The sequence below is a fragment of the Colletes latitarsis genome, chromosome 7 (assembly GCF_051014445.1).
Source record: "Colletes latitarsis isolate SP2378_abdomen chromosome 7, iyColLati1, whole genome shotgun sequence".
NCBI classification, from domain to species: Eukaryota; Metazoa; Arthropoda; class Insecta; order Hymenoptera; family Colletidae; genus Colletes; species Colletes latitarsis.
The window spans coordinates 19591878-19617984 of record NC_135140.1 but is presented as its reverse complement, the minus strand read 5'-3'; the positions used below and the strand labels follow the sequence as shown (position 1 = coordinate 19617984).

Here is a 26107-nt window from a genome sequence, read left to right as displayed (position 1 = left end):
ACTCGAATTTTTTTCTCGAAACTGCGTAAGATTTCGGGGGTACGCGTATTCACCAAAAATGATTGTAATTGACCCCCGCAACCGAAAATAATTTTTTCAGAACGATTTGAAATTTTTGAATTTAATTGTTAATAACTTTTTGACGAAGCCTGGTGATCAACATTTATGAGACACAAAATTTGTTAACCACAAATACAGCGTAGGTCGACGTTAAAAATTCTTACTTTTCCGTAATCGAACGTGGCGAGTAAATTTTTCGAATCGTGTTTAGGAATTACTAATTAACTGGAAAAAATTAAAATTAAATTAGATAGTGATATGGAATTGAATAATATGTATGGGGCGATAAAACCGAATATGTCGCGCGATTAAAATTTACAGAAACATTAGAAAACAATGCGGATATGACGCGATATGGTGTACTTACGTCACTTCTTGCATAGTGAGCGTTACAAATGATTGCGTTAGTTTGTGAGTCATTCGCACTTCGCAAAGTGAACGCAATAGTAATTTTGCATGGTACGATCAGGACAAAATTGCACGAAGCTATACAGATGTTCGTAACGCGGCTGTTTTCGTACCACGAAAATTTCAATTTAAAAAAATAGCAATTTTTAGAACTTCAAAGTCAGAAATTTAAATATATCATTCGTCCACGTACCATCCTCGTTATATTTATAGTAGCTAAGGTCGATATTTATCTCGATCAGCGTAGCTGCGATACTAAATGAAATCACCGCAGTTTTTATTACAGGATATGTACATCAAACCTGAATCATTATAAAACAGTTATGCTGACTTGACATCGTGGATGCTCGTAAAATGCTAAACGCTTTTATTGTCATTGTAAAATTTGTATACTAACAAATTAATGGTGTAAAGTATAGAGGAAGGCGTACTTAACTCTCTAACTGTTGCAAGGGATTATAAGAATCAAGTGAATCGGTGCACCATGTGCGGTGAACGCCCAAGGGCGTTCGAAGAATATGCCCAACGATAATGGTTATAGGATTTCCGCACGCGGTTCATGCTAAGCCTTAAAATCCTACCACCGACAGGGTTAATCGGATTAAAAACTGATTTACACGGGAACAAAAATGCAGTACAATTTCGAAACTAAATACAACATCGGAATATCTGTTCATTTTGAGAAAAACAAACGTGAGAAAATATATAAAAAAAGATTATTTGAAATAAAGCTGGTAGAATTAAACTTAATAACGCTGGACGCGCGTGGTCGTAACGAACCATTTATTATTCGCGTTATACGTTTTCGACCAACCGTTTGTAGTCGTTAAAAAGAACACAATCCCCCGGAACGTGTTTTTTTATGACGAAACGTTGCAAATATTTTATACCTTCAAAGTAATTTGTACGTAGTTTATCATCTCTAGACTAGTTCATACGCGACATTAATTATCCATGCACAGTAGTAACACTGCCCTACAATTTTTCCTCCAAGTAATTTTCAACTTCATTTGATATTTTAACTCGTCTAAATAAATATTGCTTGTGAAATTCGCCAATTTATTTTACGAATTAAAGTATAAAGCATAATTGAAAATTACTTGGACTAAAAAAATGAAGTGCATCGTTAGTGTGAAAAATATATAAGCATAATCCGTACGTTCTATACGTGCTAATTAATCGTATGAGCGTACTAACTAATGAGTACTATCGATCTCTCTTATAACTCAACGAATGGATTCGACAATCTTTGCTGTGTACTTTACACTGCAGAATATTACTACTTTATTTTTGTACTTTTGTATTGCGTGACTTGTATTGAAAAATTATTATTACTATCAACGGACAGTCCCGTTATTAATTGTAATAATATAAAATAATAAAACTTGCAGGAAATAACGTTGGAAACGAGAGTGACGGAGGTGTCAAGTTATCAGGAAACAACGCAGATAACGAGTTGGGGAAACCAATGCGTGGCCAATTGTACAAATTTCATTTCGACTTGTCTTTTTTAAAATTCGATACTATCATCCAATTTAGGTATTTTTACCAAAATAAATGAATGAAAGAATTGAGCATGAACATTTTACGTTAGAAATTATCGCTTGCAAAATCAGGAAAGAAGCCATTATTAAAACTTGGTACCAAATACGCTTTATACCAAATTTCGTGTGCAAATTGCAATTTATAAACAGGGTGTTCGGCCACCCCTGGGGAAATGTTTAATGGGGGATTCTAGAGGCCAAAATAATACAAAAATCAAGAATACCAATTTTTTGATCGAGGCTTCGTTAAAAAGTTGTTAGCATTTAAAGTTCCGCCCGTACTGCATTTTTTTTCTCGAAAATGCGCAAGATTTCGGGGGTATGTCTATTCACCAAAAATGATTGTAATTGACCCCCGCAACCGAAAATAATTTTTTCAAAACGATTTCAAATTTTTTTTTTCCGTCGAAAAATTTCACACCTTCTCGAATTTTTTTCTAGAAAGTGGGTAGGATTTCGGGGGTATGTCTATTCACCAAAAATGATTGTAATTGACCCCCGCAACCGAAAATAATTTTTTCAGAACGATTTGAAATTTTTGAATTTAATTGTTAATAACTTTTTGATGAAGCTTCCATCAACAAATTGGTATTCTTGATTTTCGTTTCATTTTGACTTCTAGAATCCCCCATTAAAATTTTTTGACACGATAAGATGGTTAAAAATACCATAAACCAAAGATAAATAAAATCAACGCTATTATCAGTTATTAAAACGCTACGACAATTCCATTGATGACCAATACTGTAAATAATTTGCTTGTTTTGAGATGCTTTGTGGAGAGGTATGAAATTCAAGAAACACTATCTCAAACGTGACGAATATAAAAGGCACCAATCGCATTCCACGAATTGGGGTCGCTAAACAAGTGTCAGATTTGTTACGTTCAACACGATTAATATTTCATTTAGTTCGCGAGTTGTTTACCTGCAACGATATACACAGAATTACAGTGGTTTCCATGAAACGGAAAACGAATCGCTCGCGCCTATCGCGAAACCAGAATTTACAGGTCACGTGATACAACACTGTATTCTTCGTCACGGCGATTCAAACGACAATAATTAGCCACGCTTTCAGCTCTGTGGTCAAACCGTGTTAACGATATATCCACACAATTTATCTTCGCGAATTAGAGAGGAAGTCGACTATAACCGTTAAAAAATTATTATTATCCAACGAAAATATCATTCAAAGTACCTCCTTGTTAAAAAACGTTTCAACCAATTTCTTTTTTGGTCCAGCGCGTCTAAAATATAATAAACAAATTAAATTAGTTTTCAAATTGTCGATGAACGCAACAGCATGAAGATGTTAGATTCTAAATTGATTTTTTAGAAAATCTACCTCTTCAAGATAATTTTCGACTTTTTAAATCGATTCTAGCGTTAATCGGTTCGTTTGGTCGAGAATCGATACTCGATTCGTTCAACCTTCCGTAAGGCGCGGACGTATTTCGCGTTTCTAAAATTTCACAGGGATTGCGTATTTTATTAAGAATATGTCTCCCAAAGAGGATTCAAAAATTGAGATCGATAGACGATTAAAAAAGCTACATTTTAAATTAAGCTGCCCTCTATGGTCCAATAAATACTTATCTAATAACACATTATCAGTGATAACCAAAGGATCAATAAATTTATTGAATTTATCTTTTGGAAATTTCTGAAGAACTATGTATTGGAAAGTACGTGAGATTATCTATTTCTCATTAAGCGTAGTTGCCAGCTTAAAGCTCATTTAAAAAATCAGACAATATTATTGTCTACAAGATTTACCATTTCTTAATTTATCGTCACCGAATAAATTACCTAATCTTTATTAAACTAACGACTAATAGAGGGTTGTTTAATTAGTAACTACTAAAACGATTTTGTAGAATTGGATTATTTTAACGAATTCATTCTAATCATTTTGATTCAAAGTCGATTTTTTCACCGGCATTGAATGTCTATAGAGTAGCATCGCTTTTAAACGTGAAAAAAAAACAAATATTCGAGACATAAGCGTTGCACGTTGCCTGGTTTCTTTCTTCTCGAGTCACTTCCTGCGCCGCAGTGACTCGCGTGAATCACCGGCCAGCCAGGAAGACGAAAAGGGGAAAGTGTTTGAGGCTGTGCAACCACAGCTGGATAAAATTTTAAATGGAAATATTTGCTATTTTTAAATGGTGGATACAAATAAAACAGTATTTCCAATGGGAACTTAATATGTAAAATAGATGCAATGATCAGAGAATAGAATACTTTGTGTTTGAACTCTCAAAGCACAGAATATTGTATTCTGTTTACAACCTTGACGTTTAAAATATTTTATAGCAGCAAATGTGGCTAAAGTAGAGCATGGACCATATGTAGATACTATTTGAAATACTATTTCAGATATTAGATATCAAGGTAAATGGAAAAAAATAGTACATTCATATTTTAAACATGAAAACAGAACTTCAGAGGATAGCCTGGTAATTGCAGACAAAGTATCAATTTTCTTCTATATTTTCTTATAAATTCAAATCTTAGAAGCATAATCCTGGAAAGATTATTGTAAAATTCAAACAATTAATAATATTATAAGATAAAATCATTTATCTAAAAAGTGCACCATTGGTGCAACATGTTGAATATTTTAATTTTCAACTAATTTAAGGCTGAAAAACTAAATATTATTTATTAATGTAGTAACATTTTCCCAGTCTAAAATTTTCTCTTCGTGGTGGTACATTTAATAAATAAATTAATCTGTATTAATCTGAATAGCAAGTATGAGAAACAAAGAAGTATTATTTTGGGTAGAAGAGTATTCTAAACATTTGAAATCTTTTACAACAATGAAAAGCAAATGGAAAATGTGTGAGAAATACTGGGAAAAAATAGAATTTCTTGATAATTGGAGATATGCAATTCTACAATTCCTTGGGAACATGAATTCTAAAATTTACTGTTTCGAAATACAGTAATCTGAATCATCGCAGTTGTAAAATATTTCAAGACTGTCAGTAGAAACTGTTATATTCATGACAAGGGAAATAAAACACTATTATCGGATAACTGTGTTTCTCAAACTTCTCATTATGAACCTTTTCAATAAAGGAAACTTTTTGATGGACTACCAATAGTAGAATTAAACTCTTGTTCTTGTATTATCATTTCAAACCAGTTTTTATAAAATGTATTTATATTTAAAGATTTATATTCAATTTATATTTATGTTTTTTTAAAACATGAACATAAAGTGGTAGATTTTCGCATAATTCATTTGCAACTATGAAATAAATTTCGTTTTTTGATGGTATTAACGAAAATCTTTGATACTTGACGAATGTTACAAATATAAAATATTGATAAAATTATAAAAACGATTATACATACGTAAATTTGATCATACGAACGACACTGTTTCTCAAAAATTAAGTGCGTACGCTCGTACAGAAAACTTGAAAAGTCAAGGACACCAGGAGCACGTGTTTTTTTTCGCCGATGATCTGCAGTTAATATCTTCCTCCTATGAATTAATATTGCTTTATAAAAAACTGTGTTCTTTGATTGAATGTACATAAGTATATACGCAAAACATTAAAAACGCTGTCGTCAACAGTGACTAGAAAAAATTCATACGGATACGGCAATATTTAGCGTTTTAGGTTAGAAAGAGTCAACGAGAATCAAATATTAGAAAGAAATACTTTTACAATTTGCTTAAACTAGAATCATTCGCTCGATCTTAAATCTAGAATCCAGTTTGGTAAAACTGTTTTAAATATTTCAAGGCTGACGATAAAACTTACATCCACAGCAATACGAATACAACTTGAATCACGGCAGACGAAATTTCTAAGTAAAAATAACCTATTCGTTACACGAAAGCCATTAATTAACCAGGTGTGCCCGAGGCTTCTGGTTTTCGTGCGAACGAAACGACTAGTTTATCTAAACTACATGATAAGCCGATCCGACAAGATAGAGAAACCTAACCTGCACGAAAAGTTGGCCCCTTTTTGTGGCATCGAGAGGCACCATTTGACACAAGAAACCGGCGTGCGTGTCGAGCGAAAACGACGGATCGACAGGCACGGCGGTTGCGAGCGAAAACACGGGAGAAAATGGACGTGAGACGGGATCGTCTAATCCAGAAAATGCACGGTGGATCGGGCACCGCCTGAGAAAAACGCGCGGGCGGCCACCGTGCATGATTTCCGGCGGCGTTTGCCTGGCGTGCCACGCCACAAAGACCTCACGGGGGGGTTGGACGGTGTTCTTTTTTTAGAAGCCACATATCCCTATAGAGACATCGGTTTTCCCCTTACCTTGGCGCCTTCAAAATATTCGTTGAATCCGTTCAGCGTACTCGACTATCCGTACCCTCGAATCTAACGGCTCTCTGTCGCACTCTTTCCGTTTCTCCCTTTCTTTCTCGCGTACTCCTTCGTTCACTATCTGTGTCTCTCTCTCTCTCTCTCTTTCTTTCTGTCTTTCTCCGTCCTTGTCCACGGCCCACTATATCCCAATCTACAGAGATTCTCCGGCGATTACTCGCTTCCTACTCCTGTGCTCGGTTCGTCGTCCCGTCGGCGTAGCGAACACATCGAAAGCCAAGGGGAGTATCCAGCAGACTTGGTGCCGGTGCACGATGGCACGAAACAGAGCGAAAGAAAGAAATGAACGTGTCACTGGCCCGAGAAATTCCGCGCTGGTCAAGAGTCTCGCGCGGCACGGCGCGGCGCGGGTGCACCAAAGCTCTGTGGGGCACGGTCCTCCTTTCGGTCGCCTCGAACAGCCCGATACTCACTGGCCTCAAGGCGGCCGTTCACACACCACTCGGTACAACCTCTGTCCGGACGACGATTTTCTACACCGCGAGGACGGTCGCGTGTACGTTATCCCTCGATTTCGCAGCACTCTTCCCGAAAAACCAGCACGACACCAGCCCACGATTCTACCGTTATCTAGGGCGATGCCTCTCTGCTGCTCGCCGCTTTGCCCTCTGTCCGTGACTATGGCGATCACGAGCTGCGCAGATGGCGTGCTCGATGCGACAAACGCGACGCGCGTTTGCTCTATCTACCGGGAACTTCCGCCATTAACCTGTATGGCTCGAAGTATTTGATTGGCGCGTACCGAATTTGTACTTTTCCCTAGTTTACACTAGGGATTCTCAACGGATGCGATAAACTAATGCAATAAATATTTTTAAAAATCCGCGTGCTTGAATCGGCCCTGACTATACTCGCTTTACATATTATAATTTACTAAGTACAATGAATAGGGCCTATTCTTAAATAGGCCACCAGATTGATACATGTAATGTTGGCATCAGTGATACCGCATAATAAACTATTTTTCGACAAACTTGAACGTTCCGCCGTACATAGCAGTGCAATCCTTTGTATCGCAGGGCATTCTTTTTTATTACGTCATCCAAAAACTGATCTGGCTGATTGTAAAGTTCATAATATAAATATTTTTCGATTCTTCAAAATTTTTCCCCCAAAGAGGAGCAGTTGTTTATATCACTAGTCTGCTGTCTAGTAACACTATTTAGTAACAATATCATCCGAGTGCAGCACTGAGGTAGGAATTAGTAACATAGTTTAGTAACTAGACAGCAGACTAGTGACACTATTTAGTAACAATACCACACGAGTGCAGCACTGAGATAGGAATTCCTAAAATCTTGCATCATTGCATCTGAGTTTCACACTGAATAAAATGTCGCTAACGAGGTTAGTGTTTGTGATAATTATTCAAGATCTAGTTTCTAATCTTGCCCACAATTGTGCGTTACAAAATTTGTACATTCTTCAACATTATTGATTAATATATCAGTTTTTGTGTGACGTGTTTTGGAGCTCTCAAGAATGACAAATATACAGTTGTTAAACAAAGCAATAGGTTTAACCGTGTTACAGTTTCACTTACTCTCTAACAAATTTTGTTGCAAACGCTGTTTATGGCATTACCAATTTCTATTATATGTATTTTTAACAATCTATAATCTGTATGTTTTTTTCATAGCTTATTACCCGCACCAACACAGGTGGTGTGGGACAGAGAGGATGAAGCACGTGAACAAAAATTACGCCAGAGGCCTGTGTCAGCATTGGTCAAAGCATTTGTTACTGCTCCCCCATATGGACAGCGTAAGGGATGGGTCCCTCGTTGTTCAGAAGTAAGCAACATACCGGTTAACATTGTATCACGTATTAAGCATATAACTAATCCATTATACTCTGATAACTGACCCCAATGTTGCCTTCTTTGAGTCACGAGAAAACCAAATTACGTATATCACCGCGATATGAAATCGCGGGAAAATATTTCAAATTTAACAAAATTGGATTATTTATTCTTATACCCAACGCGATTATAATAAATAATTATTGAATTTTTCCACTACGACAATCGTTAAAGATTCGTATAACGTATTTAGGATTTCGGAGATGGCGGGGCGTTCCCCGAAATTCACGTGGCCCAGTATCCGCTTGGCATGGGAATGAAGGGAAAAGAAACTACGAGTAATGCTCTAGCGGTGCAACTCGATGCCCATGGGAAAGTAAAGTATGATATGATTGCTAGGCAAGGGCATTCTAAAGATAAGGTAATTATAACGATTTTTTATGTATACGAACATTTGTCTCTGACTTCGTGTATTTATCGTGCATTCTGTTGCAGATTGTCTACAGCAAACTGAGCGATTTATTACCTTCAGAAATAACGAACGAGGAGGATCCTACTTTGCAACGCCCGGCCACGGATGAGATCGATGAACTTACAGAAAAGACTAAAAAGGCTTTGGAGAAAATAACGAGATCGAAAATTGCGGCAGCTATGCCTGTGAGATGCGCGGAGAAACAGGCGCCGGCTCAATATATTCGTTACACGCCTTCGCAACAAGGACAATCGTTTAACTCTGGCGCCAAGCAGAGAGTTATTAGAATGGTAGAGGCTCAAATCGATCCTCTGGAACCGCCGAAATTCAAGTGAGTCTCGTAACAATACAAGTTCAAATAATTTATTATGAAAGTTTAATAACAATAGTAATGTTTGTTACGTTGAATAATATAGTCTATTCCGATTATAGAATAAATAAGAAGATACCAAGGGGCCCTCCATCGCCTCCGGCGCCTGTTATGCACTCGCCTACGAGAAAAGTTACGGTGAAGGAACAAAAGGAGTGGAAGATACCACCCTGTATCAGTAATTGGAAGAACGCTAAGGTGAATTGAGTCGATTCCCTTATCTACGAGCGACGAGCACATTTTGCAAAGCGATAATTTTGTTTAGGGTTACACGATCCCGCTGGACAAACGTCTGGCTGCGGATGGTCGCGGTTTGCAACAAGTTCACATCAACGAGAACTTCGCCAAGCTGGCGGAGGCTCTTTACATCGCAGACAGAAAAGCTCGCGAGGCGGTCGAAATGCGAGCGCAGCTCGAGAAGAAACTGGCCCAGAAAGAGAAAGAAAAGAAGGAGGATCATTTGAGACAGCTCGCGCAGAAGGCCAGGGAAGAACGTGCTGGCTTGAAGTCTTCTGCGGCATTGGGTTTGTACAAACAAGATATTAATTTTTTGTCAATCGGTCAAATAGTATAGTTTTGAGGAAAAACGCGTTTAACCCTTCGAGTCGGATCCCCGTAGGATTTTTTGTATCTCTTTAACTACGATGTGTTCCAATATCGCGTAGATAAATCGGAGGATTCCCGAGAAAGAGATCAGCTCCGACAGGAGAGGCACAAGGATCGTGCACGAGAGCGTAATTTGGCACGAGCTGCGCCCGATAAACGCTCCAGATTGCAACGTGAACGCGAACGCGACATTAGCGAGCAAATCGCGCTTGGTTTGCCAGCGAAAAGCATCCCCAGTGCCGGAGAAGCGCAGTTCGATCAGCGATTGTTCAACACAACCAAAGGAATGGACAGTGGCTACGGGCACGATGATGAATACAACGTTTACGATAAACCATGGAAAGATTCTAATTCCGTTGGCTCGCACATATACCGTCCTAGCAAAAACATTGATAAGGACACTTACGGCGACGATCTAGAAAAGCTCGTTAAAACAAACAGGTTTGTGTGGTTTTTTTGGTTCTATTGCTAAGATCTTTGACACCTATAAGCACCGTAAATAGTGGTTTTTCAATGGTAACTTTGCATTCTACGCTGCGTCTAATTTTTTCAAAATTAGTCGAGACATTTTTTCTGTTGTGTTAGATTCGTTCCGGACAAAGAATTTAGCGGAACCGATAGATCTGCCATGCGATCTGGGCCAGTACAGTTTGAGAAGGACGAGGAGGATCCTTTCGGTTTGGATCAGTTCTTGAAACAAGCTAAACGCGCTAGCAGTTCTACCACGACTAATACAAAGCGCAAAGACGAACGCGAACAACGAAGAGACGATCGCGACAAACGGAGGAAACATTAATTTTTCAGGTTTAATCGTTCTTATTATTTTAAAATCGTTATTCTCACCGTTAGAGTTCTTTTTCTAAACGTACGTATACTACACCGTTTAAGTTAGTGGAAAGTCGTTACGATACGATGACGTGTAATTATTCGTATCGCCGTGAGTCAGACTATATTTTGTACAACTCTGAATTAGCAAAATTCAGTACTAAAATAACGAATGAAGTTCAAGGCGTATCTCGTTCCAAGTCGATTTAGCGAATTTATCGATTATATCGATAATTATCGAATACATCTAAATATTTCAGAATCCGGAAAGATTATATTCTTTTCTACTTCTTCGCGCACTGTGCTACGTGAGTACGAGTTTTATCTTTACAAAAAAAAAAAATTGCAAAATGTATACAAAACATTACTAAATATATTATTACACAAATATCGAAGCTTTCTCTTTCCATTAACCTCACTAATGTCCACCTGTTTCTATTAATCCAATCCTATTTTATACCTTGTTTATCCTACATCGAAACACTTAGCTGGACCTTTTTACACGTTTCAGACTCAGTTCTTTATTAACACAATGTGCATACAGCGTTCGTTAGATTAACAAAGGAGGCGATACTTTCGTACGGGGAGCAATTGTTACTTCTTAATAATAACGTAGTTATTTACTTTCTCATCAAATCATAGAATGCGCCAAGTTCAGCGACACGTTCGACGCGTGCCGCCATTTTCTTTTTCATTTTAAAGATCGCGTCAAATTGAATCGAATCCAGTTACCATAGATTCGCAATAATTCAGCGTAATTAGGTTTCACAACGTTGTATTGCTTCGACGTCGTACAATCGCTATGCTTGTCTTGTTCTCGTGATTTCCAAACTGTTTTAATGAAGCACTTTTTAAATCGTTGCGATAGAAATAACAACGGATCATGTTGGATCCGAGGGGAGGAAAATCATACAGACGCGCGAACAAGTTTGGAAAACACTGACACGCGAGTTTTTGTCAAGGAAAGAAGGCTCTTGTTCTCGCGCGTCCTTGTCCAAGAACTGTTAAGTTTAATGATGGCGCCATTTCTGCTACACGTCTGTACACGCGACGCGTGTTATAAGAGGAATCAGTAGGCAAGGACGAATTCCCGAGAGCGTCTACGTAGAACGGATTTCACATTATCGAGAACTTTCCTGTAAAACACGGCGACTTAGAGGTGGTCTTCCTAATCAGTCTTTTCTTTTTCGTTCGTAAGAAGATTATCACAGAATTTCCGTTAAGTGATTTGTTTGCCGGGAATCCGAACAAGCGATTTTTTTTTTTTTTTATTCGTCACACAAATTGATGCGATCCTAGCTTTTCGCAGACATTAATTTATCGGTCGAAAATTCACCCTTATTGTGTATCCACACCCTTACGTGCTACATCAAGATTCTTCTTCCGACAGGTTTCGTGTGTCTGTGGAATTGTTTCCCTCGCGATTAGAGCGTATACCGGAGAACCCTCCTGATGAGAAAGACTAGAATTATTAATAACGCTGTAGACTACGGACTGTTGCGGATCGATGGGAGCCTACATGGAGTGTTCGTTTGAAAACTTTGCATCCAGTATTCAACAAATTCTCCCAAAACTGCGTTGTTTTCGAGATATTTGGATGTAAAGTTTTCGAACGAACACACTGTATGTACATTTACTAGTGATGGGACTGATACGAGAACGTATCGATGATATTCAAGCAATTTTTCTTGCTATTAAAAAGTAATTGCTTGAAGTTGAACCTGATCTCTCTTATGTTTCTATATTTTTAACACGTTGGCTGCCATGGTCCATGGAAGAACTCTAATATAATGTAAAATAAAGCAACAGGTACACCGTTGAATTATCCAATATTTCTATTTTTCATATTACAATTTGAACAAATGTTGAGGCCACCTCTAAGCATGGAAAACTGCCGAGACAGTCAACGTGTTAAAATACTTTTGTTAATTACCGATCGAATATTGTTTATATTTTATTAGTTATTCAAAGTTTCGATCTGGTATCGATCGAGTATTAGCTTTAAAGATAATCGGTATCGAAAAGTCGTACCGAATACGTGTTCTATGTAATTGATATCGATACATTCGTGTAGGTATCAAAACGATTCGATATAATACGATACTTCGCTACGTGGTATCGATAGTATCGATATTAGTTCCATCACTAACATCTACAATGAACACTTCGCCAACCACTCGAGTTATCTTATTATTTTTTCTTTTTTTTTTAAATCCTTCAGCTGCGAGGGACGCACGCACGTGTTATTGAAAAACTCTCATGCGTATATTTCGAGAACGTCGATATCTATTTTTCGTTTTTAAAATAATTAGAACCAGTACGATGCGCGTTAACGAATCGTCGCTCTTTCCTCACTTCGTTTAGAGAACAATAGACGATTATTTCGAAAAAAGATCTATAATGTAGCAGTCGAAGAGTAAATATTAATGTCAATAAAATGTAGGAACGCTTGGCTACTCTAGAAAATGTATTATCGTTTACTTCAATAATGTGAATAACTATCGCCTCTTTGAAGTCTCAATAAAACACAGTCTGCAGCAGCTGAAGGGTTAATAAATGCACCGACAAAATGTTGAAACCTTCAGCTGCTCTAGCAAAGCTTTTGCTCTTTTGTGAATTTAAATCTGTTGCATGGAAACATACATAAACTCTTATCCCAAAAGAAAGTATTCTTGCAGCAGCTGAAGGCTCTGTGTGCGATGCTGTAAAGTACAATTTGGAAACTAAAGTCTGAATATGTCTCTCAAGGGCTTTATGAAATGTTACTTTAAACATTTACATCGAGTTTATGTTTAATGTTAACTACACAATGCAGTACAACTGTGCAAAAAATGGAGAGCCTTCTAATTGCAAAGTTACCAAATTACGAAAATAAATTTAGGAATTTATATAAAAACGATCGATGCTCTTAGCAATACAAATACGAAATAACTCCCAAGGTCCGAAACAAAGTGTGGTTCGCAAGTTGTGTATCCATTCTCCGTCTATTAGTCGTTTCGAATTGAAGTTAACGAATAACCTTTCAATTATTATTACGTGGTATTGCAATCGCTGATATATACACAATATTCAGTTTTCCGTGTGATTCTTCGGCCCTCGAAACAGTGGCGTAACAAACAATACTTTCATTCAAACTTCACATGAACTTTTTTCGTAAATATATATTACATAACACTTGAAAGGAAGAATTAAGTTCCTTTTAAAAAACATGCCTAGATAGGTTCTATTAAATAATAGTGAGTGGTGGAGCGAAGCCTACTGGATCTAAACGACTAAAATTTAATATTCACAAATAGGTTAAGTCACTGAATTGTTCGCCACTCGATTAAATTACTAGATGCGTTTGAACCGGGCTTTGGAATTGTTACTTACGCCATTGCTTCGAAAGGTCTCTAATACCTAACCTGCAAGTGAGTTTCTCGTCTCTGGATGATGAATTGTGGCAGTATATAAGGCATACGAGTTGTCTTCTTCTTTTTCAAGAGCCACGAATGCTCCGATCCTTACGACGTTGCTAAGATGATGCTGGAAATTGACTACAACACTACGGAGACGAGAAACCAACTCTAATTTCCGACGAAACTGTTCAAGTACGCCGCTTTGGAGATATTGTTCGTGTTCGAAACGCTTAAGCAGAACTACGACTCGCAGAGGATTATAAATGGTATCGTAACAATGAGGAGAAAACGCGTCTTCCTTTCCTTTCTTTAAACGTTAATCTTTACGTCACCGCTACATTCGTAATTTCATCACTGTGATATTAAAAACTTGTTAGACATCGACATGCACCTAACATTGAGAGGGATTGCTTATCGTTTTCCTTAGGCTACATTTTGTTACAGAATCATCATTATAATCGTACAATTAATCGTTATATATCTATTATGTACAATTATTTAAGTATAACTACGGCGACAATACTTGCAAAACACGACATTATCAGAGCACTATCCATAAATCGTTTTTCTTTCTTATTTTGTTCTCCCATTCTGCGTTCGCGCTTGTCGAGCCAAGATCTCGTTTGAAAACCGGTTCATGGCGGCCAATACGCAGAACGAAACGATTATCTACATATGAACGGGCATTGCGCGAGCGATTCCCGCATTGGAAATTATAAATATCATAAGAAAGTAACGGATCGATTCGACTTTTTGGATGAATAAATACTATACACGTGCCAGTAGGGGCTACCTCACGTTCTATCGTGTCAAATCTCTCTCTCCTTCCCCCCTCTCGCTCCCTTCTCTCTTTCCATATCGTGACCGTGATTGGATCCTGCCCAATCCGATAAATTTACATCGTGCGATCAGTTGCCTTCAGGTTTTTTTTTAAACAAAGACCGGGCAACATTCTGTACGAATAAACGTACAACGAATAACAGATAACAAGTTGCTTACCTTTTATCCGTTACTCGACGCTTTTATCCATAAATGTTGTCCCAACTTTTGCTTCGTTACCCTTTGTGTATTTTTATTCTTCTGCAGTCTACATGCTTTTCACGTCTTCCATCGACATTTTAAGCGGTAACTTATCTTCTTCCTTCCTGCTTCGAGGTGTACGGTCCCTCAGAGTTTAAAGGAAAGCGAAAGATTTTGCGCTCGTTCCATCCGACGAGGGGACTGTACGACATCTTGATCGTCGATTTCTCTCAAATTCTGCACGTGGTTGGCGCACGGGTAACAGTACAATAAACACACAGGGTGCACTACTTATGGTTGTTCCATAGCATCTTGTTTAGAATTGCGTAATTTTCTGTGTGCCAGTAGCATAGTGGGAGTACTGCTTATGCACTATCCAGAATGTGAGTTTGGATTTCCTATAAAGCGTAGGTGAGAAAAACAATGTTGGGTTTTTAACTGCTTGGCTCAGTATAAATCAATCATGATTTCCTTGCTTTCGAGTGGTAAATACCCTGTGCGTTTGTTAGATTATTGGATACATTTGTGTACGATGTGCAAAATTTGAGAAAATTTGACGTGTCGTGCTGCTAGGCGGCCTGTAAACACCTTACGCGATCATGAAGCGTACTAGAAGAGAACCGAATGTACAGAGAGATTCCTTAGGCACCACCGAAAGGATATATTATACTTCCGTGGTGCGACTGTAGGGGCCGGATTCCTCCGATTGCGATAGCTTTCGTTCCCGTTTGGCGAACAGGCCCCCTAAAAAAGACTGCTGCTGAGCTAGTCCCTTAGCACCGCCAGGGATCGTAGCCCCTGAATGCATAGGATGAACTTGTCCTGGATGTTTAATGCCTTGGCTCATTGAGCTGGCAGATGTACATTGAAAAGAAATCGACATACCACTGTCTAGCGAGCCCACACTTCCACGGCGCTGCGGCTTTTCACCGGCGACTGTGAACAAAACAAGAAATCTATCTTCGAGACACGACAAAATGTCATAAGACAAAAGTACACGGCAACGAATGGTGCACGATCAAGGTAATTTTTGTACAAAAGTTGCATGGTTTGAAAGGGCACGTTATAATATACTTCTATTGGAGATAGAGACGTACAAATAATCAAAACGACTACTCACATTGTTCGTGTATGTCAAGAAGCGAATTGCTAAGAGCAGAGCGTTTCAACTGCGTGTCCATATCGGTGGTTTCCGATCTGTCAGAGCATGGCCCCGGGCAAGGACATATTTCGACATCCGCCACGCCAGAGTCTCTGTTCTCTGCGCCCCCTCTGGCGCTCCTGCTGCTCTTCTGTCGTTCCAGTTCCGTCTCAATCCGTAAGGTTTCCATCTCGTCCATTTCGCTGATAGATTCCCTGAGGTCTTCCACGAACTTGCATCTGTCGTGCTCGTTCCTGGCGTTGAACGTGACCAACACTTTTCCATCCACGCGCTGGGAGAGTGTAATTCCGTACGGATAATCTAGCGGAAGACAGAAGCCTCGATTAAAGACACTGTTAAAGTTACTGGCGTTCAAGACATTCAATGAGACGCGACAAAAGCGTGAAATGGAAGACCAAACGCTATTAAACTATAGTAATCCAGACGCGAAACGTACGAGGAACTTCGAACAGCGTGACGACCATTCCGCACAATGGGAAGCTCTGTCTGAAAGTGTAGGTGACGCTGTTCTTCTTCTTGCTCAAGATCTTCGTCACGACGAGGAGATCGTTGAAGAGGAAGACCTCTCGTTGATGCACGCCAGGTCTCTCCTTCTTGTGAATGTCCGGGATTTCGTAAAGCCTGCAGTAGCAGACCAATCTTCTGTGCGGCAGAGCCATGTTGGGCTTCTTCCCGACGATCGTCGCTTGAACTTTCATCACTTGAGACACGTGGTCCGAACCAGGCTTGAACTCGTTCTCCTTCACTCTCTCGTAGATGCCCACCAGTATGTCTTTGTCGATGTCCCCGCAGTCGTCGATGCCTCTGAGATTCTTCACGAAATCCTCCAACCTCATTCTGCGTTCTGGCTTCATGTTAGGTGTGTGCAGGTCGGTGTTCAGCATTATGATGGCGAACGCCAGAACGAAGACCGTGTCTGCGGACCGTAGCCTGGACACCACGTCGGGATTGCACTGGCAATAACGTTGGCTGAAGACCTCCATCAGTCGTTCTATCTTCTGGGCCTCGCCAGGCATCCTGAAGTACGCCTGGAACTTCCTCAGGGCGACGTCCACCTGCATACCCGAGAGGTCCAGTTCCTGGGAGAAGCATCTGAAAAATGATATCATCGCAAAATTAATAAAAATGCTGTTGTATCTTTCAGGCTAATTAGTTCTAGGTAAATGGCGTCTCGATGGCCATCGTTGGCCGATGCTCAAATAACAGAGGTATACTTGGATGTTTTGGGATTCACGAGTCCCTAGACCCCACTTCACCGGGACTAAATGCAACATTAATCGTCGAGTGTCTTGCCCTCTTAACACGTGTTCCACTTTCGGTCTTTTGTGTGGTCCGGTTGCAGTGGCTCGTCTTACGCTTGTGACCTTAATTGTAGGATTCGTGGAAGAACAGAGGCTCGCTAGATTCTACTTTAGAATTCGAACCCGAGGCTATTTCGTAAAAGACCCCCCACTGCGTGTTGCAGTTCTAGGAGCATGGGTCTCAGGGTTAAGAGGACGAAGGACAGAAGCGTTTGCTTAGGCTCTGATCTGACAAAGGCTCTACCAAGCATTCTGACGCGTTCGCGAACTGCTGCATATTAATTTTTATTTCACTCTTTTATTTTTTGTATCCTACATTCGCGGCGACCCGTTTAAATCGACTCACTTGAATATGTTTGAAACTGTTGATGATAGCAAAAAATGTTTCAGGTATAATATTGGAATTTGTACTTTACACAAGGTTACAAAGTTTTACTTTATAGTAGAGTACCACGACCTTTTACCAATCCACCTTGATCCCATTTTTGTTTTAATATTACAAGATAAGTATATTCTATCTATTAATACAGTCTACAAGCAGCTGTAAATAATGTTAAGGCCTTCCATTGTATGAAATACATCATAGTGAATCAGAAGAAATGAAATGTTTGATAGTTCTGTACACGAAACCAATAAACAGTCGAAGGTAACCACACTCTATTGGAACAATTGCGTTGGTAGAAATCTAGCGACAAGTGAAAACGTACTTTCCACAGTAAATAATAGTGAACAACGACACCGCCTGTTTCCGCTACGTCGGTCACCGATCACTGTGATAAACAAATAAATTAACTTTCACCGAATGTACAGTTTACATCTGTTGACTTCGTGACTTTCCCTCCCCGCTGTCTAAAACGGGAAATTACAAATTACTCACTCAAGCACAGCCATGTTGAATGTATTCTGCAGGTTCCCAAGGTACTCTCCTATCATCTGCTTGGACAGCCCTTTCCTGCTGATCAAGAGTCTCGCGACACCCTGGGGACTGTTCTCCAGGAATCCTCTTCTGATCAGATAGTTGATCCCCCTTTCAGGCTTCTTGTTAAACAGATTTAGGCCGACTCTATACTGACGTTTTCTGACCGTCTCCGAGACTTTGTAGCTCGTCTGAGGCATGCTCTCTTGATGGTCCATCAGTGGAAGCTGATAACCGGAACTGGCGTGAGAATGACCAAGATCCTTCACGCTGTTCATCATCGTGTTGGAATCTGTCGCGTGGTTTGCGCATTCTTGGTGTTCGGGTGAGCTTGACTGAACAACAGATCATGCTTGTTAGTTCAATGAATTTTAAAAGAGATCTAATCGACAATCTCTGAGTTTTATTCAATTTGGAGCACGTTGATATTCAAAGACACTAGACACTAGAAAAATTATTATAACGAAGACAATTAGCGTTGCTTGTTGTACCAAAGCTCTTCTAACTTCTGCCACCATGATCCAGAGATCACAATTAATCTCCAGTATTTTTTAATGCTCTCTCCGAGTGCTTCATCAAAATCAGAGATCGTCGTTAGGGTAAGCAATGAATAAATATTATTCTCAGCGCGAGACACCACTATTTTCCTGGATACAAAGGCGACGAAGATCAAGAGAACTTACGATTCCTTTGTGCTTCCACACGGGTGATCCTCTTTGAGCGTCACCCTCGGAGCTCTCGCAATTAGTGGAATCGCTGCCAGAGCTTTGGACCGAGCTGAGACTTCCGTTCTCGACGCTCTTGCTCAGACCGTTGTGGCGCGGCTCCATGGACCTGGAGGTGATGGAAGACGTTCTCTTTGGCACTTCCGGTGGGACCTTTTTCGCAGAGCCCCTGGATCTGCCGCCGGATCCCAGGTGACTGGCGTTGCTCCAGTTCTGAGGCACCGGCGTCTGAAGATTGTGAGGCGTCGACGGAGACGTGCAGGGCGTCCGAAGCAAGTCTCGCGGAGGTGTTTCTTGTCTGAGGCCGCACAGGGCTTCCTGAACATTTATTACATACTTTAAACTTATTGAAATATGTACACATTTCTTTTCCCAGAGGGATCTAAGCGCTGTCCATCAGCAGAGTTACGTCGACTGCAGTTAAAAAGAGGTAAAGAAAGCCCTAACGAGCTCACCTGCGGATTATAATAATGGATGCTGGATCCGCTCTCTTGCGAGCTGGATTCCCAACACGGACTCGGAGGTAACTGTTGGTGTCTGTTGCAAGGACTGGGGGCCAGAGAAGGCGTATGCCTGCCGCTCTGATGAATATTATGGTTCACGTGCTGATGGCCAGGAACCTGGACCTCGCACCTGCCGCTTTGGCTTCTGGGTATGGGTGACTGGGAATTCTCGACGTGCCTCCTCTCTCTCAGGGACATGCTTCTGATGGGCATAGGTCTGTTCGCCGTTTGCGGCTGCTGGATGTAGATCTGACTGTGGTAGACCATCCTCTCGTGCTCGTTCATGCCAACCGATCGATCCGTCTCCTGAAGCTTTCTGCTCAGCCTTTTCTCCGCCTTGGCCATGGCGGTGATCGCTGCGAACTTCTTCAACAGAGTGTATCTCCGAAACGCGCGCTGGATGGTCAGCGCCGCGTTCCTCGCCTTCACGCCGCCATATTTTCTCTCTAGCACCTCGATCTGCTTGTCCAAGAGGTCCTGGGACAGCTCGTATCTGTTATAGAAGCGAGGATAGTGAGAACAAGCTTGGAATTTAGACTCAAGTTAAGAAGTAGGCGAGTCTGATAGAAGCATGTGTTTATTATTCCGATGCCACTGGATAACTACAATTAATATACTTAACCCCTTGATATATAAGTACAAGTTGTTCCACATCTGTTCTTGTGTTCTTTCTAACTGTTACTGAAGAGGATATAAAATAAAATGGGATCGAAGCGTTTAAAACAAACGCATACTCGAGCACCCGCTTCTGTCGGACTACGTTATTGCTTAATGTGGATCCCATATCCTGCAAACCATTATTGACTTCTTGATACGATTTCGGTTTGCAACCGGACATCCTCGTCTTCTAAGTTTCATATTTGCAACAACTGACAGGCTATTACAAACTTAATAAGAAGTCAATAACGTATAGGGCGAACTGGCAACGAAGACGTGCGGCATATCATGGACTCCCGATAGCTAAACTAGTTTGATGCGAGTGAATTTAAGTACGGACGATCCATCGATTAATCTGTAATTCCGTAAACGATTAGATCAATGGAATCTTACGCAGTCTGCAGCCGGCATCTCTTCGGCACGTCTCCGTTGCGAACGGGTCCCTTTTTAAGGTGATTCTGTTGGTACCCTGTCTGAGGTTGACCACCATAGCCCTGCACCATCGTGCCATAACTTTGTGGCTGATTGTAACCCGTGTGAGAGTAGACTCGCACGTTCGACGAGGAGTTGTAAGGATTGTGGCCGTAATTCTGATTCTGTATGTACGACTGGCCCGTGATGTAGGACGTCGTTAGGGATGTTTGGCTGCCCGACGAATACACCCCGTGCATGCCGCCGGTGTGGACCTGATTCACGTTCGGGGCGTGTTGCGACGGCCTCTCCATTTTTGACGGAAAACTGTAACAGCAAAGGGAAACACTCGTTGTAGCAAATGGGAACTTCGATGGAAAATTCGTTCACAAAAATGCACGTAATTTACACTTTGAAACATTAAAATCCTTCAACGCGTTCAGAAGTTACGATGTTTCAAACATACGCATGAAATTTCAGGGAAACATTTATGGTCAGACATTATATTTTCAGTAAAGAATTTTTTTCTCGAAAGTGGGTAGGATTTCGGGGGTATGTCTATTCGCCAGATATGATTGTAATTGAACAGCTGACCCACGTTGCATTAGCGTCGTTGCACCGCCACAGATTTGATCCTTTCGAGGAACACGACTTTCACGGTAATGATATCGTCACGCGGAAACGCGTCGACTGTAAAAACATCTAACGTTGCCTCTCTGTCGGTCCACCTTTCCCTCGAGTTTCACGGATTAACTTCTTTTTCGAGAGGAACGTTTGCTGGGTTTCGGAAAGAAAGTTTACGTTCGACTCGGTGTGACGCGACGATTAACATCTGCCTGATAAAGCGGAGCATTCAACATTTCCTCCGCGAGTTAAAATGTCACGAGCCTGTGGCAACAGATAAGTGCAAAAACGTGTCTTTTTGCGGACGCAATTAACCTATAGACTGGGATAACTTGCCGATCATAAATGCCCGTATATGCAAGGGTAAAAATAGACGGAGACACTTTAAAGCTGTTTTGCCTCGCTGCAAATACGACTGACATCGTTTACCTTCATGCAAATCGTACGGCGCAGATAAAGACATCGAAAAAATACTGCAATCGTTTCTAAAGCGGCCCTCCGTGCCAAAACAAAACGAGTCGGGACTCATTTGATTTTAAATATACTACACTTTGACTCTAATTACTGTTTTTAATATAAAACATGCGAGGTTCTTTTTATTAAAAATACGAATTCTTGAAAATAAGCAGAGAAGTAAATATCATTGTCATTAAACTCTTTTAAAGTGCAAAGAAATTTTTAAAAATTTATTTCTACTTTTTTTATAAATCACAGATTAATTAACGTCCAACACACACTCTGAAGTATCGTTCATACTCGTCTAAACGTTCTGTATACTTATCGAGACCGTAGAAATGATGAAGTAACTCATCTTTCACAAGTGACAGGCTGAAAAAAAAGAACTACTGCGGCGTTACAGCATGCAATTTGCGAGGTAATCTCGTGGACTCATCTTGCTTTTCATTATATTTCAGAGCACTGCCACCGCTTTATTCAATATCCGCTCGGCACGTGATTGCCAAACGTGATTTCCGGAGATTTCACTTATCGCGAGAGATAGGCCTACGATTTCCACCGAAATGCGTTTCCTGACCTGCTGGAGAGAACTATTCCCGACGTTGGCTGCTTACATTATTAACGAGACAATTTTTCGTACGAATTTCTCGTCGACAGAGTTTTTAAACTTTTTTATAAGACGACTGAAAACGTTGGAAGCCTTTAACGCACTGTTGTATACTATTCGATTCGGTTTTGTGTTGCGTGGATTCGAAGTCATTGACACGAAAAATCAAAGAATCAACGAACGATCTCGAGCATCGTTGGGAGTCATTTAAATACCACCCACGAGGTTTTATAACGAAAGATATTTAAAATGGAGATGTTAGTTTGCAGAGAACGGTAAATTTATTGAAATATTATGTCACGGAGCATTACGGAAGTTCCAAGAACATACAAAATTATAGAAAGGAAATTAAAATTTACTTTAAAATAGTTTACGAATTTCTGTTTCCTCTGTATGTTTAGAATTATTTTTATTCTCGAGTCTCTGAATTCCCCTTGGTTTTCTATGAAAAAACAGATGATCGCGAAGTCTAATATTCTAGGATCTGCTTCAATTCATCGTGGCCTACATTTCGAGCTCGGTTTTATCCAAAAACCGCTCGTTCCATTCGTATCCACCCTCTTATAAAGCAGAATTTGCTAGATAAGCCCCACGACGAGCCATTTCCACGCCAAATCGACTGCTTTTGTACCCCAAGGTTACAATTTTTATAATGTCGAAGTATCTTGTAGTTTGTACGAAATTAAGAAGAGATCGAAAAAAGAAAAAATTTATTTCCGATAGTTTCGGTCCAACTATCGTATCTGAAACAAAATATGGCGCCATTTTGTACCAAATAAATTACTTATTACTATAAAGTAACAAATAACTCGAACACAATGCCGCACTGATTAGTAAGAACTACAACGATCTAAAACTCCTGTGATCCTTTGCACGAATGTTCTGTCGCAAAACTTAGGGTTTGTCCAACCAGCTGTCAGCAATTACTATTCGAGAAACCGTTTCGCGCCCCGTGAATCATGCTGCGGGGTGAATCATCGCAGGAAATTCACCCCCGTACGAATGTATGTACACCGTGCGTATATCACGCTACGTACCCCGTGAGAAAACCGGCCACCCAGGCCACCATTTTGTTTCTCTTCGAACGCGTGTCTTCGAGGATCCTTGTCAAACTTCACTTATGTGGTCACGGTAAACTATCTCTTCATAGCGAACAGATCGCCACAGTTACAGTTAACCGGGTAACGATATCTCACTGCGAACAATGGAATCGAAACTGAGAAAGTTTCGGGGGAGGTCAAGATTCGGGGTTATCAGTTACGTTGGAATTATTTCAGTTAGAGAGGGACTCAAAAGCAAGATTAGTGTACGAAGAATTGTTCAACAAAGGAAATACTAGTTTCAGGGGTAAAAAAGTGAGGTTATGTGGACGAAGGATGAAGGTTGCATTATGGTGGTTCAGAAGCGAGGTTATGTAGTTAGGGGATGGAGACTGATTTAATTACAGACAAATTAGAACTGAGATTGCTTGGATCCGGTATGAACAAGTTTCGAGGTTTCAAGTTTCAAGAAGCTAGGCTACGAGGTTGGGTCAAGATCGATTTAATCAAGAAACTATTACTTACAGGAAGAAGTACCAGGCGTCAATAAGCGAGAGAATATAGTTAGGGGACAAAGACAGATTTAATTAAGGAAATTAAATCCTAGTTTCGGAATCCAGGAACGGAAATTATTTAGTTGTAGGAGGAAGATCCATGGAAACAAGGCGGGGCAAGCGTCAGTCGAGATCGTGTAGTCGAAGTATCAAGATTGATCGGACCAAGGAGGGACAAGTTTCGAGGGTCGAAGGTTCTGTGGTTGAAGGATCGAGATTGATTGGACCGGGGGGAGTTTTGGCGGTCGCAAAGCGAGGCTTACGTAGTTTACTGGATCGAGATCGACTGGATATCACGGAGACACGAGTTTCGGGCGTCGATGCGAGCCGGAGAACGGATCGCGTCACTCTGACGATCGCAGGACGGCCCGATCGAGGAGGAGGATCGCGAGCAGCTGGCGGCCAGAGGCATTCTTCGTCCTCGACACGAGGATCGGAAATCAGTGAACGGTGCAGAGGGACGAGGGGTGAGAGCACGTGCACACCGGCCTCGACAGTGGTGAGCAACCTTCTGGAAGAGGATCGATTTTATCCCCCCTCTACTCATCGATAATCGCGCGAAGGTTACGTTACCGAGTTTTCAGGAATTTTTCGTTCGACCAGGTGGATGGACTCTTGGTGACGCCGAGCGTTAATCAAAGAATCGTAAGAGAAAACGATTAACGGATTAACCTACATTTTTATCGTTCGTTCTGCTTCCCTAAGTAGCAAGACCTTTCTCGATATAAATTGTTTAATGTGGCGAATAAACCTTCCTATGGAGGATCGATGGGACTCCCTTTTATCGAATCGTCACCGGAAGGTCACGCCTTTTAAAGGGGAACTTTTATTTGCTAATATCGTTAACCATGCTTTTTGGATTCTTATTGCAGTATCATTTATCGCGGACTATGTTTGACTCAAATTATTATTAATTGTTTTTACAGTCGGTTTGAGGTTTGAGGTTTGATATAATTGTTATTATATGCTCGAAAATATAGTTTCGAACGAACGAGTTTCCTCCAATTAGAACATACTCGTGCCAGGATTGTTACGAGCCCTGGTAAATAGACACGGTGTCAAGAAAATAATTAATCTCGACCCTGAAATGGGTTAAGAGACACTCGACGAATGACACATGTGTCCGTGTGTGCTTGAGCGAGCGTGGGCGGGTCGTTGGTGTGCAAGGGACATTATTCGACGAAAGGGGAGGATTTCTTTTCGCGCATCCCTCGAGAATGTGTATCGCCTTTCACGTACGTGTCAGCAGGTATGCGGAGGCTACCGATCACGACGATGACGAGGACGGCCGTGACACTCAACCTTCCACAACTTATGCAATGCGCGACAATTAAGCGCCTTGCGCAACATCCACGATGCGTCGGATAAGCAAACGTGTTTACAGTTTGCGACGTACCGTACAATCGGAAGGCCTGAAATCTTTGCACCGATCAGATTTCGCTTGGGACGAGTCACGCAACGGGAACGGATCGCAAACGCGGGAAAAGAGATTCAAACTTCCCGCCACTTTCAACGGTCATTTAACTGCGCTCTTCCGGACATTGTTTCGTATATTAATTTTTACTGTTACGATACAGAACGTATCTAAATTATTACGAGCGTGCTTGTTCATGTGGTTTAACTATATTTTATTATTTATTTTCTTAATTTTCTTTTCATAAATAAAAGTGGCGCGACAAAACGAGACTCCGCCATTTTCCCAAACGATGCGAACCACGGTTTCCCTAATTTCTTGAACCGTAGAAATTCACTTTCCTATCGCCTTAAGCGAACGGTTCGCATCCGTTTTCTTTTCGAAACGGAGTTTACTTTCCCATGAGCAACTCTGTATCACTTTCGCACGATTCATTCGGTCCGCGGAATTGTGCACCGCGGAGCAGCCTTTACGATTGTCTTAAATGAAACGTAATTGCGAGAGAAGTTGTTTCCGAGCAAATGAGATTGTATTTAAAGCGGCGAGCATCGACGATCGCCTGGCGCGTATCTTGAGAAAGCGGCGTGTCCGCGGATTCCCTTTTTCGCAATGTATTTCAACGAGAAACTCTTGTCCACCCTAATAGCTATTGATCTAGAATATTATTTAAATAATTAAACGAAAAAACCTGAAAAATTGGGTCGTTTGTAACCTCAAACGATATTAACGTTTCATAAAATAAATGGAATACTCTATTTCCTATTTTCCTAACGTTTTAGAGAGACTTTGTGATTAGCTTGAATTAAAAATCATTTACGGATGTACATAACACATAGGCGATCGATAGCTGTAAGTAACCTG

General features: G+C 40.6%; 3 protein-coding genes across 12 annotated transcripts in view; 1 reads left to right on the top strand and 2 right to left on the bottom strand.

Moving 5' to 3' along the window:
- The window catches only part of Rap1 (RAS oncogene family member Rap1), a 36557-nt gene extending 29548 nt beyond the window's left edge, over positions 1–7009 (bottom strand). Inside the window, exons 1-2 of one of the 4 annotated variants that reach the window (XM_076767837.1) lie at positions 6316–7009; positions 5381–5513 (exon numbers count right to left, since the gene is read on the bottom strand). The gene's annotated coding sequence lies outside the window, so the exon portion shown is untranslated. The remainder of the gene's footprint in view (positions 1–5380; positions 5514–6315) is intronic. The other 3 variants (XM_076767835.1, XM_076767836.1, XM_076767838.1) reach the window with 3 other exon arrangements.
- Positions 7010–7640: 631 nt separating this feature from the next.
- Bx42 (Puff-specific protein Bx42) lies at positions 7641–10846 on the top strand. Its single transcript, XM_076769062.1, has 8 exons — positions 7641–7731; positions 8024–8177; positions 8439–8606; positions 8681–8988; positions 9090–9225; positions 9293–9551; positions 9693–10074; positions 10219–10846. Exons 1-8 carry the CDS (start codon positions 7718–7720, stop codon positions 10427–10429), a joined length of 1632 nt encoding a protein of 543 aa, XP_076625177.1. The 5' UTR covers positions 7641–7717; the 3' UTR covers positions 10430–10846.
- Positions 10847–10952: 106 nt separating this feature from the next.
- Siz (Brefeldin-resistant Arf-GEF family protein schizo) overlaps positions 10953–26107 on the bottom strand; it is a 73091-nt gene continuing 57936 nt past the window's right edge. For 4 of the 7 annotated variants that reach the window (XM_076769053.1, XM_076769056.1, XM_076769058.1 and 1 more), the window contains 7 exons: positions 20534–20878; positions 19436–19976; positions 18939–19298; positions 18217–18590; positions 16475–17130; positions 15997–16338; positions 10953–15812 (listed from right to left, as the gene is read on the bottom strand). In XM_076769053.1, the coding sequence (XP_076625168.1) occupies positions 15541–15812; positions 15997–16338; positions 16475–17130; positions 18217–18590; positions 18939–19298; positions 19436–19976; positions 20534–20878 (2890 nt within the window). In that variant the 3' untranslated portion in view covers positions 10953–15540. Of the gene's footprint in view, positions 15813–15996; positions 16339–16474; positions 17131–18216; positions 18591–18938; positions 19299–19435; positions 19977–20533; positions 20879–23275; positions 23427–26107 lie in introns of those variants that run through there. The other 3 variants (XM_076769057.1, XM_076769059.1, XM_076769055.1) reach the window with 3 other exon arrangements.

What these genes read in the sequence shown, in the direction of transcription:
- Bx42 (XM_076769062.1), top strand. An exon ending in CTGGAACCGCCGAAATTCAA is followed by an intron (nt 8,989 to 9,089) that starts GTGAGTCTCGTA and finishes TTCCGATTATAG; the next exon opens with AATAAATAAGAAGATACCAA. An exon ending in GAAGTCTTCTGCGGCATTGG is followed by an intron (nt 9,552 to 9,692) that starts GTTTGTACAAAC and finishes AATATCGCGTAG; the next exon opens with ATAAATCGGAGGATTCCCGA.